Genomic DNA, 17,704 nt, shown 5'->3' on the forward strand with positions numbered 1-17,704 from the left:
ATGCGTTTTATTAATCCTTCATTCTCTTCACCCCCTTCCTTCTCTTCTCCTTCTGAGCTTTATTCTAATCAGACTGCCATCTCTTCTATACCTAATGATAATACTAAAGTAGATATTGTAGCAGTAGATGATCTAAAGCAAACTTTAGCAATTGAAACAGGATATCAAGATGTAAACGCCTGGTTGGAATTGATCAAATATTCTGTCTCACATTAAATAAAAGCAATTGTTATGCTTGTGCACAGGCCCTTTCCACTCGGATGGTCACCCAGTCAACTGGACATGGGCTGCATGGTAGCTCTTTTCGAAGATTCCATGGCTTGGGGCAACAAATCGTGGCAAGCTCTCTCTCTGCTATATCCCAAAGTCCAACACCCTGCGGGTCAGCCCCCTAGGGCCATTCAGCTTCAGTCTTCTGCTCATTTCACTTCCTGTCTCTCATGACGGGGAGAACTTAGTGTTCCTTGGAAGCTTAGCAGGATGCAGTGAGCTTAAGCCTTTCCAGGAGCTTACCCATCAGTCTGCCCTTAGTCATCCTCAAGCAGATGTATGGTGGTGTTGTGGTGGTCCCTTACTGGAAACTCTGCCAGGTAACTGGAGTGGTACTTGTGCTCTTGTCCAATTGGCTATCCCTTTCACCCTGGCAGTTCATCAACCAGAAAAGGAAAAAAAACACAATGCCACAAAATAAGAGAAGCTCCTTATGGGTCTTTTGACTCTGAAGTTTATTTAGATGCAAATGGAGTCCTACAGGGGGTACCTGATAGATTCAAAGCCTGAGATCAAATAGCTGCAGGATTTGAATCATTATTTCCATGGGTAACTATTAATAAAAATGTAGATTGGATAAATTATATCTACTATAATCAGCAATGATTTATTAATTACACTAGATATGCTGTCAAAGGAATACTTGAGCAATTAGGACCTACTAGCCAAATGGCTTGGGAAAACAGAATGGCCCTAGACATCATGTTAGCTGAAAAAGGTGGAGTTTGTATTATGATCAAAACCCAATGTTGTGCCTTTATCCCAAACAATACTGCCCTCAACAAAAGCATAACAAAGGCCTTACAGAGATTGACTGCTTTGTCCAATGAACTAGCTAAAAATTCTGGAATTGATAGCCCTCTTTCAGGATGGCTAGAAAGATGCTTTGGTAAATGGAAAGGAGTCATGGCCCCAATCTTCACTTCTCTTGCAGTCATGATAGGTGTGTTTATTCTTGTTGGGTGTTGCATCATACCATGCATCTGTGGGCTAGTACAAAGGCTTATAAAGACAACACTCACTAAAACCTCTCTTAGCTCTCCTCCACTCTATTCAGATAAGCTTTTCCTTTTAGAAGACCAAGTTGAAGAGCAAAGCCAGAACATGTTAAAGAGGTTTGAAGAGAAGAGATTATAAAAATTTTAAGGGGAGGAATTGTAAGATACAATGAATCTTTCTGAGTTTTTTTTCAAAAGGTTTAGCCTGTTAACTTCCTTACCGTATTGTTTGCTGACTTTTTAATGATGGCCATTCAAACTGGTGTGAGATGGTATCTCATTGTGGTTTTGATTTGCATTTCTCTGATGGCCAGTGATGATGAGCATTTTTTCATGTGTTTTTTGGCTGCAAAAATGTCTTCTTTTGAGAAGTGTCTGTTCACATCCTTCGCCCACTTTTTGATGGGGTTGTTTTTTTCTTGTAAATTTGTTTGAGTTCATTGTAGATTGTGGATATTAGCCCTTTGTCAGATGAGTAGGTTGCGAAAATTTTCTCCCATTTTGTAGGTTGCCTGTTCACTCTGATGGTACTTTCTTTTGCTGTGCAGAAGCTCTTTAGTTTAATTAGATCCCATTTGTCAATTTGGGCTTTTGTTGCCATTGCTTTTGGTGTTTTAGACATGAAGTCCTTGCCCATGCCTATTTCCTGAATGGTATTGCCTAGGTTTTCTTCTAGGTTTTTATGGTTTTAGGTCTAACATGTAAGTCTTTAATCCATCTTGAATTAATTTTTGTATAAGGTGTTAGGAAGGGATCCAGTTTCAGCTTTCTACATATGGCTAGCCAGTTTTCCCAGGTGCTGGAGAGGATGTGGAGAAATAGGAACGCTTTTACACTGTTGGTGGGATTGTAACTAGTTCAACCATTGTGGAAGTCATTGTGGTGAGTCCTCAGGGATCTAGAACTAGAAATACCATTTGACCCAGCCATCCCATTACTGGGTATATACCCAAAGGACTATAAATCATGCTGCTACAAAAACACATGCACACGTATGTTTATTGTGGCACTATTCACAATAGCAAAGACTTGGAACCAACCCAAATATCCAACAATGATAGACTGGATTAAGAAAATGTGGCACCTATACACCATGGAATACTATGCAGCCATAAAAAATGATGAGTTCATTTCCTTTGTAGGGACATGGATGAAACTGGAAACCATCATTCTCAGTAAACTATCGCAAGGACAAAAAACCAAACACCGCATGTTCTCACTCACAGGTGGTAATTGAACAATGAGAACACATGGACACAGGAAGGGGAACATCACACTCCGGGGACTGTTGTGGGGTGGGGGGAGAGGGGAGGGACAGCATTAGGAGATATACCTAATGCTAAATGATGAGTTAATGGGTGCAGCACACCAACATGGCACATGGATACATATGTAACAAACCTACACATTGTGCACATGTACCCTAAAACTTAAAGTGTAACAATAATAAATAAATAAATAAAACTTCCTTACCCTTTGTTCTCCAACTCAACTTTCTTGTTTCTCCTTGCCAACAGTTACTGTAAACAGCCTACCCCCTTCCTGTCAGTCCTAATCAATAACTCACATCTGTTCCCTTGGTTACCTGTACCCGTCGTTCCCTTGAAACTGCACGTCTCACACGCTCCACCACTGTACCTTACGTCCCCCTCCCTTCTATATTTAGAAAAATATTTACAAGTAGCCAATCAGATGAGCTCAGAAGGTGCAGTCTGACCCCAGCCCATGGGGGAAGGACACAGAAATAGGGATTGTGTTAAGGATATAAAAACCCCCTGGTGTCCTTTGTTCAGTGTGCACTTGTAATCTTGATTGACACAAGTGGCACCCTTTTGCAAAAGTAAATTGCCTTGATGAGGAAACTAAATTTATATTCGAGTGCTGTTTCTTTTGCGGCATCGGAAATTCATTTATAATAAGTTCAACTTAATATTTTTGTGGTGGAAAAACATTTATTTGAAATGTACAACTAATTTTAATTTTATTTTGATTTTCCTTTTATTAAGTTGGCTAAATATATACTTAAAATATATATTATGGAGTGCATAAACCTATTTCTGTACAATTTTTATCACGTTCCTTCAATCTGTTCATTCTACTAAATATATATTCTTCTATGTATACTTATGATATAAACAGTAATGTTTAAAATGATTCTCACTAAATGTTAATAATGGTTATTTTAAGAGTAGTTAGAACTTGTGGTGGGTTTTTATTTCTTTTTTTGTAATTTTGTATTGCTTTAATTTTTCAAAACAAAGATGTATAATTTATAGAACAATAGCAAATCATTATTCTAAGATCAATAAAGGAAGAGACCACTAACAGGAAAAACAATGGAAAAGCAAGTGGGGAATATATGGGATCAAAGAATTTTCTAGCCTGTCTCATGGATCTGCAGCTGGCTTCTTCCAAACTGTGTGACTGCCTTTATGATGCAAATAAAAGGATTCATTCCCCTGATGTTTTGCTACTGAGCCAGACCTTCACATGTTCAAGAATATGGTCACTATATTGCTGACTATGTCCACTGAAGTTGGAAATAAAATGCACAAGTACAATTTTTGAAGACATGGTTTGCCAACTAGCAGCACTGGCATCACCGGGGTATTTGTTGGATACGCAGAATCTCACCTTACCTGACATACTCAATGAGAATTTGCATTGTGACAAGATCCCTTGAAAGATCTGTATAAACATTTAAGCTTGAAAAGCACTGCTTTAAAAGATTTAATGGCTCAGTTTTCCAATAAGTATATCGAACAGTGGCTTACATAAAGCTATAGAGATTAATCCTATAGTGGGTTTGCAGAAAGGAGAAAAAAATATTTTTTTCGTGCACATGAAATTATTCATTCCACAATTTAGCTGTGTTTTATAGGCTATGGGGACCATCTTTGGTGTGGCTGGGCATCCACACATTTTTAAACATATTCAGAGTGATATCAGGGGATTTCCAGGAAAACAGACACAATGGTTGATGGTTAAAGAAGAAAAGGGAAAGCTTTCTTGTTTGCTGGCTTGTTTTGTTAGAGCAAGATATGAAGAATTAGGCTGAGGGCAGAGTTAATTAGCATTATCTAAAGTGGAAAAAAAATAGCATTACCTGCAAGAGTTCTCAGCACTTGTAATTCTTTTTCCAAACTGTCTAAGGTATGTTGATCAGTAGTGTCATCTAAGGAAAGCTCATTCTGGTCAGTGATATCAATATATTCAATTTCTGAAATTTCAGAAGCAGCTCTAGATAATGATTGAGCAGCTGCACTTCTTGATCGAGGATGAGAGGATGAAAGGCAACTGGAACTTTCTTTAACAGAGTTGGAAAGTGGAAAATTTGCTGTTGAAGGTCTCTGTGATTTCTGACCTAAAATTAAAAGTAAAAAGTTTTTAAATCAACTTTTAAAAATTTGAATGAGTACTTAAAGATACAAAATACCAGGTCCCTGCACACAGAGAAGTTAAGTTCATGTAACAGTTTATGAAAAATTAACTTTGACTATCACCCTTTCTAGCTAACCACATCTTCTTAATCTCAAATTACTTTTCCAATGTCATAAAGGACACTTCTGGGTATTGTTTTTCCTAATTTTCCTACATTCAGAGAAAAACAAACTAATTTTAATATTCACAAAGGAAAATATCTATAAACTAAGTCAACTTCATAGAGAAACAACACACAATTTTATTCCAAAGCCAAGCACCACGACATGTGTCTTAAATTCCAGGACAATACCACACTATACCTTGTAAGAAAAAAACCCTTAGAAAAAGCATCGTGCCACTTCCTAGTGAACCAATTTTACTTGATGATGTGTAATTTATTCTTACATTTAAAAATATGGTAACAAAAGAGACTAATTTACAAAATCTATATGAATATTTGGAAAAACACAGGCTTTAAAGAAATGGAGATCACATCTCTAATTTTCCTAAGGATGAGCTCACTCTCTTCTGGAAAAGTTCCAGAAGCACCCATCTAAGTCAGATTATTACAATTGTTCCTCTAGGACAGTCGCTTCTTTGTCTTCATGTGTTTTGAAAGTTGACTTAGCTGGTTTCTTCAACATGTTTGCTTCTTTCACAGTAGGAAAAAAAAAATCTCTTCAAATCTTACACTAACACAACATAACTAATTTCTAATTTGGTATTTCTCACAAAATATTACTTAATAAGGCCAAGACAGTTTTCAAGGTACATATTTAAAAAGTCATAGGGCAGATAAATGCTTTAATGTAATAAATTATTGTTCTGATTTAGGTAAATATATTTATAGTAAACATAATTATAAGATAACTTTGCACTCCCTTAACACAAACTGGCTTTTTAAAACTATTAGGTGAGTTAATGTGCAATTGTCATTATCATAAGAACCCTAATTTGATGGAACCTATGCCATATAACATTGTTCTCACTCTAGTGACTCAACGAAAAATATAAAATTCAAAAAAGTGACTACAGGTGGTAATCATGTATTAAATATTTAATGACTATTGAGTTCTTTTTGGGGGGTTTGGGGTTTTTTTTTTGAGATGGAGTCTTGCTCTGTCGCTAGGCTGGAGTGCAGTGGCACGATCTCGGCTCACTGCAACCTTTGCCTCCCAGGTTCAAGCGATTCTCCTGCCTCAGCCTCCGAAGCTGGGATTACAGGCGCACACCACCACACCCAGCTAATTTTTGTATTTTTAGTAAAGACGGAGTTTCATCATGTTGGCCAGGATGGTCTTGATCTCCAGACCTCATGATCCGCCTGCCTCAGCCTACCAAAGTGGAGTTTGTCTTTTTTTAACTTAAAAAAAAATCTACTTTGAATGTGTCTAACACCTCAAGAAGACTCTGAATACAGTATGTAATTATTTAAGCAATTAAAATTGGCCAAGGTAAGTCTCAAAGGGTACCAACTTTAGTGAAAATTTCAGAAATCAATTTTTAAAATAATTTTTATTGAAATAAAATTATGAATAAGATAAAATAAGACTGATCTTTTGTGTCTATTTGTGCTCAGATAAAAATAACAGGCTAAAATATGCCTAAGTGTTAAAAACATATATAAATATACATATATATATATAAAATTATCCCTGATAATTATTTTTTATTTTTCTACTATAAGTTAGAAATGATTTCCTCTTTTATCTATAATATGTAAAGAACCATATTTATAGCAATCAAGAACCAAACTCTCCATGTCTACATAAGGAAGCAATTACAGGCAATAACAGTAGCTGCACAAGTCAGTGAGTGTAACAATTATTCACAATATAAATCAAAAGTTCTACTCTATGGGGTAAACCACACTTTAGTATCTGTACTATGATATGTCTCAGTCAAGGTAAAATTTAAAGGAATTTACAACTCTTACTTTAAAAACAAACCAAAGGAAAATGCTATGAGTAAGGACTGGACTTCTGCCAATTCACAGAAATGAAGAAAGAAAAATTTAATATAATGTAGATGCCCTTCAGAAAATCTAGAAGAGTACAAACACTTATAAGAACATTTGATTGCCACAGTATTTAAAGGTAATTGATCCCTATTGAGAAAAAATACACAAAGGACAGGTGAGACTTATGCTTAGCACACAGCAAAGAAACAGACCATCTTTCTTACTGGAAATATGCTCAAAGTGTAATTTAAAGTAACTAAAACACAGAAGGAGATAGAAGAGGCCCAAATTTGGTTCTTTTTTATTATTATTATTATACTTTAAGTTTTAGGTTACATGTGCACAATGTGCAGGTTTGTTACATATGTATTCATGTGACATGTTGGTGTGCTGCACCCATTAACTCATCATTTAGCATTAGGTATATCTCCTAATGCTGTCCCTCCCCCCTCCCACCACCACACAACAGTCCCCGGACTGTGATGTTCCCCTTCCTGTGTCCATGCGTTCTCATTGTTCAATTCCCACCTATGAGTGAGAATATGCGGTGTTTGGTTTTATGTCCTTGCGATAGTTTACTGAGAATGATGGTTTCCAGTTTCATCCATGTCCCTACAAAGGACATGAATTCATCAATTTTTATGGCTGCATAGTATTCCATGGTGTATAGGTGCCACATTTTCTTAATCCAGTCTATCATTGTTGGACATTTGGGTTGGTTCCAAGTCTTTGCTATTGTGAATAGTGCCACAATAAACATACGTGTGCATGTGTCTTTATAGCAGCATGATTTATAGTCCTTTGGGTTTATACCCAGTAATGGGATGGCTGGGTCAAATGGTATTTCTAGTTCTAGATCCCTGAGGAATCGCCACACTGACTTCCACAACGGTTGAACAAGTTTACAGTCCCACCAACGGTGTAAAAGTATTCCTATTTCTCCACATCCTCTCCAGCACCTGTTGTTTCCTGACTTTTTAATGATCACCATTCTAACTGGTGTGAGATGGTATCTCATTGTGGTTTTGATTTGCATTTCTCTGATGGCCAGTGATGATGAGCATTTATTCATGTGTTTTTTGGCTGCATAAATGTCTTCTTTTGAGAAGTGTCTGTTCATGTCCTTCACCCACTTTTTGATGGGGTTGTTTTTTTCTTGTAAATTAGTTTGAGTTCATTGTAGATTCTGGATATTAGCCCTTTGTCAGATGAGTAGGTTGTGAAAATTTTCTCCCATTTTGTAGGTTGCCTGTTCATTCTGATGGTAATTTCTTTTGCTGTGCAGAAGCTCTTTAGTTTAGTTAGATCCCATTTGTCAATTTTGGCTTTTGTTGCCATTGCTTTTGGTGTTTTAGACATGAAGTCCTTGCCCATGCCTATGTACTGCATGATATTGCCTAGGTTTTCTTCTAGGGTTTTTATGGTTTTAGGTCTAACATGTAAGTCTTTAATCCATCTTGAATTAATTTTTGTATAAGGTGTTAGGAAGGGATCCAGTTTCAGCTTTCTACATATGGCTAGCCAGTTTTCCCAGCACCATTTATTAAATAGGGAATCCTTTTCCCATTGCTTGTTTTTGTCAGGTTTGTCAAAGATCAGATAGTTGTAGATATGCAGCATTATTTCTGAGGGCTCTGTTCTGTTCCATTGATCTATGTCTCTGTTTTGGTACCAACACCATGCTGTTTTGGTTACTGTAAGCTTGTAGTATAGTTTGAAGTCAGGTAGCGTGATGCCTGCACCTTTGTTCTGTTGGCCTAGGATTGACTTGGCGATGCGGGCTCTTTTTTGGTTCCATATGAACTTCAAAATAGTTTTTTCCAATTCTGTGAAGAAAGTCATTGGTAGCTTGATGGGGATGACATGATATTCATTCTTCCAACCCATGAGAATGGAATGTTCTTCCATTTGTTTGTATCCTCTTTTATTTCATTGAGCAGTGGTTTGTAGTTCTCCTTGAAGAGGTCCTTCACATCCCTTGTAAGTTGGATTCTTAGGTATTTTATTCTCTTTGAAGCAATTGTGAATGGGAGTTCACTCATGATTTCGCTCTCTGTCTGTTATTGGTGTATAAGAATGCTTGCGATTTTTGCACATTGATGTTGTATACTAAGACTTTGCTGAAGTTGCCTATCAGCTTAAGGAGATTTTGGGCTGAGACGATGGGGTTTTCTAGATATACAATCATGTCATCTGCAAACAGGGACAATTTGACTTCCTCTTTTCCTAATCGAATACCATTTATTTCTTTCTCCTGCCTGATTTCCCTGGCCAGAACTTCCAACACTATGTTGAATAGGAGTGGTGAGAGAGGGCATCCCTGTCTTGTGCCAGTTTTCAAAGGGAATGCTTCCAGTTTTTGCCCATTCAGTATGATATTGGCTGTGGGTTTGTCATAGATAGCTCTTATTATTTTGAGATACGTCCCATCAATACCTAATTTATTGAGAGTTTTTAGCATGAAGGGTTGTTGAATTCTGTCAAAGGCCTTTTCTGCATCTATTGAGATAATCATGTCGTTTTTCTCTTTGGTTCTGTTTATATGCTGGATTACACTGATCGATTTGCATATGTTGAACCACCCTTGCATCCCAGGGATGAAGCCCACTTGATCATGGTGGATAAGCTTTTTGATGTGCTGCTGGATTCGGTTTGCCAGTATTTTACTGAGGATTTTTGCATCAATGTTCATCAAGGATATTAGTCTGAAATTCTCTTTTTTGGTTGTGTCTCTGCCAGGCTTTGGTATCAGGATGATGCTGGCTTCATAAAATGTGTTAGGGAGGATTCCCTCTTTTTCTATTGATTGGAATAGTTTCAGAAGGAATGGTACCAGCTCCTCCTTGTACCTCTGGTAGGATTCCGCTGTGAATCCATCAGGTCCTGGACTCTTTTTGGTTGGTAAGCTATTGATTATTGCCACAATTTCAGAGCCTGTTATTAGTCTATTCAGAGATTCAACTTCTTCCTGGTTTAGTCTTGGGAGGGTGTATTTGTCAAGGAATTTATCTATTTCTTCTAGATTTTCTAGTTTATTTGCACAGAGGTGCTTGTAGTATTCTCTGATGGTAAATTGTTTTTCTGTGGGATTGGTGGTGATATCCCCTTTATCATTTTTTATTGCATCTATTTGATTCTTCTCTCTTGTCTTCTTTATTAGTCTTGCTAGCAGTCTATCAATTTTGTTGATCTTTTCAAAAAACCAGCTCCTGGATTCATTAATTTTTTGAAGGGTTTTTTGTGTCTCTATTTCCTTCAGTTCTGCTCTGATTTTAGTTATTTCTTGCCTTCTGCTAGCTTTTGAATATATTTGCTCTTGCTTTTCTAGTTCTTTTAATTGTGATGTTAGGGTGTCAATTTTGGATCTTTCCTGCTTTCTCTTGTGGGCATTTAGTGCTATAAATTTCCCTCTACACACTGCTTTGAACGTGTCCCAGAGATTCTGGTATGTTGTGTCGTTGTTCTCGCTGGTTTCAAAGAACATCTTTATTTCTGCCTTCATTTCATTATGTACCCCATAGTCATTCAGGAGCAGGTTGTTCAGTTTCCATGTAGTTGAGCGGTTTTGAGTGAGTTTCTTGATCCTGAGTTCTAGTTTGATTGCACTGTGGTCTGGGAGACAGTCTGTTATAATTTATGTTCTTTTACATTTGCTGAGGAGAGCTTTACTTCCAACTATGTGGTCAATTTTGGAATAGGTGTGGTGTGGTGCTGAAAAAAATGTATATTCTGTTGATTTGGGGTGGAGAGTTCTATAGATGTCTATTAGGTCTGCTTGGTGCAGAGCTGAGTTCAATTCCTGGGTATCCTTGTTAACTTTCTGTCTGGTTGATCTGTCTATGATTGTTATTTGCAGGAGGTCAATTCAATAAGAGCCACTTTATCATTTTTAAAACTACAACACATACACTAATTTTTATTTGCATAAAAATTTTAATTAACACTTCAAGAAGATAATATAAAGTTTAAAAAGAAGAAAATCCATTTTATTAGTTTTATATTTATGTCTTAATGGACAATATTTAACTGAATAAAGAATATCTATAACTGATATATATTATGAAATACAAAATCTTATTACAAAATAAAAATCATTAATATATTTTAATTTTAAAAATTTAAAAAGTATATAACAATGCAATATAAAGTATAATTATTTCTACATGAATAAACACATTTGAATACATAAGATGCCTAAGAATATAGGTGACACCAAGATCTAGCTTTCAAAATGGAAACCAAAAAATCATGAAGAGAAGACGGCCGAATAGGAACAGCTCCAGTCTGCAGCTCCCAGTGATATCGACGCAGAAGGCGGGTGATTTCTGCACTTCCAACTGAGGTACATCTCACTGGGACTGGTTCATCTCATTGGGACTGGTTGGACAGTGGGTGCAGCCCAAGGAGGGCAAGCCGAAGAAGGGTGTGGTGTCACCTCACCCAGGAAGGCAAGGGGTCGAGGAACTCCCTCTCCTAGCCAAGGGAAGCCATTAGGGACTGTACCGTGCACTCTGGCTCAGATACTGCGCTTCTCCCATGGTCTTTGCAACCCTCAGACCAGGAGATCCCCTCCGGTGCCTACACCACCAGGGACCTGGGTTTCCAGCACAAAACTGGGTGGCCACTTGAGCAGACACTGAGCTAGCAGCAGGAGTTTATTTCTCATACCCCAGTGGCACCTGGAACACCAGCGAGACAGAAGCCAGGGGGGTGAAGCCAGGGAGCCAAGTGGTCTGGCTCATCGGTTCCCACCCCCATGGAGTCCAGGAAGCTAAGATCCACTGGCTAGAAAGTCTCACTGCCAGCACAGCAGTCTGAGCTCGACCTGGGATGCTCGAGCTTGGTGAGGGGAGAGGTGTCTGTCATTACTGAGGCTTGAGTGGGTGGTTTTATCCTCACAGTGTAAACAAAGCTGCTGGGAAGTCCAAACTGGGCAGAGCCCACCACAGCTCAGCAAGGCCACTGTGGCCAGATTGCCTTCTCAAGAGTCCCTCTCTGAAAAAAAAGGCAGCAGCCCCAGTCAGAGACTTATAGATAAAACCTCCACCTCCCTGGGACAGAGCACTGGGGGAAAGGGCGGTTGTAGGTGCAGTTTCAGCAGACTTAAATGTCCCTGCCTGGCAGCTCTGAAGAGAACAGCAGATCTCCCAGCACAGCATTTGAGCTCTGATAAGGAACAGACTGCCTCCTCAAGTGTATCCTGACTGGGAGACAACTCCCAGTAGAGGCCAACAGACACCTCTTACAGGAGAGCTCTGGCTGGCATCTGGTCCCCTCTGGGATGAAGCTTCCAGAGGAAGGAACAGGCAGCAATCTTTGCTGTTCTGCAGCCTCCGCTGGTGATACCCAGGCAAACAGGGTCTGGAGTGGACCTCCAGCAAACTTCAGCAGACCTGCAGCAGAGGAGCCGGACTGTTAGAAGGAAAACTAACAAACAGAAAGGAATAGTAACAACATCAACAAAAAGAACATCCACTCAGAAACCCCATCTGAAGGTCATCAACTTCAAAGACCAAAGGTAGATATGTCCGCGAAGATGGGGAGAAACCAGTGCAAAAGGGCTGAAAATTCCAAAAACCTGAATGCCTCCTCTCCTCCAAAGGATCACAACTCCTCACCACCAATGGAACAAAACCGGATGGAGAATGAGTTTGACAAATTGACAGAAGTAGGCTTCAGAAGGTGGGTAATAACAAACTCCTCTGAGCTAAAGGAGCATGTTCTATCCCAAAGCAAGGAAGCTAAGAACCTTGAGAAAAGGTTAGTCAAATTGCTAACTGGAATAAATAGTTTAGAGAAGAACATAAATGACCTGCTGGAGTGGAAAAACACAACACAAGAACTTCATGAAGCATACACAAGCGTCAATAGCCGAATAGATCAAGTGGAAGAAAGTATATCAGAGATTAAAGATGAACTCAGTGAAATAAAGCGAGAAGACAAGATTAGAGAAAAAAGAGTGAAAAGAAATGAACAAAGCGTCCAAGAAATAAGGGACTATGTGAAAAGACCAAATCTACGTTTTATTGGTGTACCTCAAAGTGATGGGGAGAATGGAACCAAGTTGGGAAGCACTCTTCAGGATATTATCCAAGAGAACTTCCCCAACCTACCAAGACAGGCCAACATTCAAATTCAGGAAACACACAGAACACCAAAAAGATATTCCTTGAGAAGAGCAACCCCATGACACATAATCATCAGATTCACCAAGCTTTAAATGAAGGAAAAAATGTTAAGGGCAGCCAGAGAGAAAGGTCGGGTTACCCACAAAGGGAGGCCCATCAGACTAACAGCAGATCTCTCAGCAGATACCCTACAAGCCAAAAGACAGTGGGGATCAATATTCAACATACTTAAAGAAAATAATTTTCAACCCAGTATTTCACATCCAGCCAAACTAAGCTTCATAAGCAAAAGAGAAATAAAATCATTTACAGACAAGAAAATGCTGAGAGATTTTGTCACCACCAGGCCTGCCTTACAAGAGCTTCTGAAGGAAGCACTAAACATGGAAAGGAACAAATGGTACCAGCCACTGCAAAAACCTACCAAATTGTAAAGACCATTGACACTATGAAGAAACTGCATCAACTAACGGGCAAAATAAACAGCTAGCATCATAATGGCAGGATCATATTCACACATAACAACATTAACCTTAAATGTAAATGGACTAAATGCCCCAATTAAAAGACACATACTCGCAAATTGGATAAAGAGTCAAGACCCATTAGTGTGCTGCATTCAGGAGACCCATCTCAAATGCAAAGACATACATAGGCTGAAAATAAAAGAAAGGAGGAAATTTTACCAACTAAATGAAAAGCAGAAAAAAGCAGGGGTTGCAATCCTAGTCTCTAATAAAACAGACTTTAAACCAACAAAGATCAAAAGAGACAAAGAAGGCCATTACATAATGGTAAAGGGATCAATGCAACAAGAAGAGCTAACTATCCTAAATATGTATGCACTCAATACAGGAGCACCCAGATTCATAAAGCAAGTTCTTGGAGACTACAAAGACATGTGGACTCCTATAAAATAATAGTGGGAGACTTTAACACCCCACTGTCAATATTAGACAGATCAACGAGACAGAAAATTAACAAGGATATCCAGGACTCAGCTCTGGACCAAGCAGACCTAATAGACATCTACAGAACTATCCACCCCAAATCAACAGGATATACATTCTTCTCAGCTCCACATCACACTTATTCTAAAATTGACCACATAATTGGAAGTAAAACACCTCAGCAAATGCAAAAGAATGAAAAGCATAACAAACAGTCTCTCAGACCACAGTGCAATCAAATTAGAACTCAGGATTAAGAAACTCACTCAAAACTGCACAACTACATGAAAACTGAACAACCTGCTCCTGAATGACCACTGGGTAAATAATGAAATGAAGGCAGAAATGAAGATGTTCTTTGAAACCAATGAGAACAAAGACACAATGTACCAGAATCTCTGGGACACATTTAAAGCAGTGTGTAGAGGGAAATATATAGCACTAAATGCCCACAAGAGAAAGCTGGAAAGATCTAAAATCGACATGCTAACATCACAATTAAAAGAATTAGAAAAGCAAGAGCAAACAAATTCAAAAGCTAGCAAAGGCAAGAAATAACTAAGATCAGAGCACAACTGAAGGAGATAGAGACATGAAAAACCCTTCAAAAAACCAATGAATCCGGGAGCTGTTTATTTGAAAAGATCAACAAAGTAGATAGACCACTAGCCAGACTAGTAAAGAAGAAAAGAGGGAAGAACCAAATAGATAAAATAAAAATGATAATGGGGATATCACCACCGATCCCACAGAAATACAAACTACCATCAGAGAATACTATAAACACATCTATGGAGATAAACTAGAAAATCTAGAAGAAATAGATAAATTCCTGGACACATACACCCTCCCAAGATTAAACCAGGAAGAAGTCAAATCCCCGAATAGACCAAAAACAAATTCTGAAATTGAGGCAGCAATTAATAGCCTACCAACCAAAAAAAGTCCAGGACCAGATGTATTCATAGCCAAATTCTACCAGAGGTACAAAGAGGAGCTGGTACCATTCCTTCTGAAACTATTTCAAACAATAGAAAAAGAGGGACTCCTCCCTAACCTATTTCATGAGGCCAGCATCATCCTGATACCAAAACCTGGCAGAGACAAAACAAAAAAAGAAAATTTCAAGCCAATATCCCTGATGAACATCTATGCGAAAATCCTCAATAACACTGGCAAACCAAATCCAGCAGCACATCCAAAAGTTTATCCATGATGAAGTCAGCTTCATCCCTGGATGCAAGGCTGGTTCGACAAATGCAAATCAATAAATGTAATCCATCACATAAACACAACTAATGACAAAAAACATATGATTATCTTAATAGATGCAGAAAAGGCCTTCGACAAAATTCAACAGCACTTCATGATAAAAACTCTCAATAAAACTAGCTATTGATGAAACATATCTCAAAATAATAAGAGATATTTATAACAAACCCACAGCCAATGTCATACAGAATGGGCAAAACCTGGAAGCATTCCCTTTGAAAACCAGCACAAGACAAGGATGCCCTCTCTCACCACTCCTATTCAACATAGTATTGGAAGTTCTGGCCAGGGCAATCAGGCAAGAGAAAGAAATAAAGAGTATTCGATTAGGAAAAGAGGAAGTCAAATTGTCTCTGTTTGCATACAACATGATTGTATATTTGGAAAACCCCATTGTCTCAGCCCAAACCTCCTTAAGCTGATAAGCAACTTCAGCAAAGTCTCAGGATACAAAATCAATGTGCAAAAATCACAAGCATTCCTATACACCTATAACAGACAAACAGAGAGCCAAATAATGAGTGAACTCCCATTCACAATTACTACAAAGAGAATAAAATACCTAGGAATGCAATTTACAAGGGATGTGAAGAACCTCTTCAAGGAGAACTACAAACCACTGCTCAAGGAAATAAGAGAGGACACAAACAAATGGAAAAACATTTCATGCTCATGGATAGGAAGAATCAGTATCATGAAAATTGTCACATTGCTGAAAGTAATTTATAGATTCAATCCTATCCCTGTCAAGCTACCACTGACTTCTTCACAAGATTTGAAAAAAATTACTTTAAATTTCATATGGAACCAAAAAAGAGCCTGCATGGCCAAGACAATCCTAAGCAAAAAGAACAAAGCTGGAGGCATCACACTACCTCACTTTAAACTATACTACAAGGCTACAGTAACCCAAAACAGCATTGTACTGGTACCAAAACAGATATGTAGACCAATGGAATAGAACAGAGCCCTCAGAAATTATGCCACACATCTACAACCATCTGATCTTTGACAAACATGGCAAAAACAACTAAAAGAAAAGGATTCCCTATTTAATAAATGGTGTTGGGAAAACTGGCTAGCCATAGGCATAAAACTAAAACTGGATCCCTTCCTTACACCTTATACAAAAATTAACTCAAGATAGGTTAAAGACTTACATGTAAGAACGAAAACCATAAAAACCCTAGAAGAAAACCTGGCAATACCATTCAGGACATAGGCATAGGCAAAGGCTTCATGACTAAAACACCAAAAGCAATGGCAACAAAAGCTAAAATAGACAAATGGGATCTAATCAAACTAAAGAGCTTCTGCACAGCAAAAGAAACTATCATCAGAGTGAACAGACAGCCTACAGAATGGGAGAAAATTTTGGCAATCCATCCATTGGACAAAGGGCTAATATTCAGAATCTAAAAGGAACTTCAATTTACAAGAAAAAAAAACCCCATCCAAAAGTAGGCAAAGGATATGAACAGACACTTCTCAAAAGAAGACATTTATGCAGCCAACAAACAAACAAAAAAAAGCTCATCATCACTGGTCATTAGAGAAATGCAAATCAAAACCACAATGAGATACCATCTCACACCAGTTAGAATGGCGATCATTAAAAATTCAGGAAACAACAGATGCTGGAGAGGATGTGGAGAAATAGGAATGCTTTTACACTGTTGGTGGGAGTGTAAATTAGTTCAACCATTGTGGAAAACAGTGTGGTAATTCTTCAAGGATCTAGAACTAGAAATACCATTTGACCCAGCAATCCCATTACTGGGTATATACCCAAAGGATTATAAATCATTCTATTATAAAGACACATGCACACATATGTTTATTGCAGCACTGTTCACAATAGCAGACTTGGAACCAACCCAAATGCCCATCAGTGATAGACAGGATAAAGCAAGTGTGGTACATATACACCATGGAATACTATACAGCCATAAAAAAGGAGGAGTTCATGTCCTTTGCAGGCACATGGATGACACTGGAAACCATCATTCTCAGCAAACTATCCCAAGAACAGAAAACCAAACACCACATGTTCCCACTCATAAGTAGGAGTTGAACAATGAGAACACATGGACACATCAAACACTGGGGCCTGTCGGGGGGTGGTGGGATAAGGGAGGGATAGCATTAGGAGAAATACCTAATGCAGTGATGGGTTGATGGATGCAGCAAACCACCATGGCACATGTATACCTATGTAACAAACCTGCATGTTCTGCATATGTACCCAGAACTTAAAGTAAAATTAAAAAAAAAATCATGAAGAAACAAAAAATTGGAATATATAAAACTAGTAAGGAGATTAAATCCATAAGGAAAATTTGCCAATAATGAAATGTCCTGGACCTAACTGCATCACTGGTGAGTTCTATCACACATTTGAAGAAATAACACCAGTCCTCAAACTTTTCCAAAAGATTGAAGAGGAGGGACATCAACTCACTGATGCTAATGCCAAACAAAGACACTACAAGTAAAGAAAACATCAGAACAATATCATTTATAATCAGTGATGTAAAAATCTTCAAAGTACTAGCAAACCAAATTCGGCAGCACATTAAAAACAGTTATACATCATGATCAAATAAAATTTATTTCTGAAATGTAAGGATGGTTGGGCATATGAAAATCCATCAGTGTAATACACCACATTTATAGAATGAAAGAAAAAAAACACATAATCAT

General features: G+C 38.1%; 1 protein-coding gene across 11 annotated transcripts in view; it reads right to left on the reverse strand.

Annotated features, from left to right (window-relative positions):
• ZBBX (zinc finger B-box domain containing) overlaps positions 1-17,704 on the reverse strand; it is a 270,417-nt gene that overhangs the window by 172,194 nt on the left and 80,519 nt on the right. For all 11 annotated transcript variants that reach the window (XR_010116494.1, XR_010116495.1, XR_010116496.1 and 8 more), the window contains exon 17: positions 4,375-4,632. Coding sequence is in view for 7 of the 11 variants with exons in the window: in XM_063620433.1 (XP_063476503.1) it covers positions 4,375-4,632 (258 nt within the window). In the remaining 4 variants the exon portion in view is untranslated. The remainder of the gene's footprint in view (positions 1-4,374; positions 4,633-17,704) is intronic.

The sequence above is a fragment of the Symphalangus syndactylus genome, chromosome 17, assembly GCF_028878055.3.
Source record: "Symphalangus syndactylus isolate Jambi chromosome 17, NHGRI_mSymSyn1-v2.1_pri, whole genome shotgun sequence".
NCBI classification, from domain to species: domain Eukaryota; kingdom Metazoa; phylum Chordata; class Mammalia; order Primates; family Hylobatidae; genus Symphalangus; species Symphalangus syndactylus.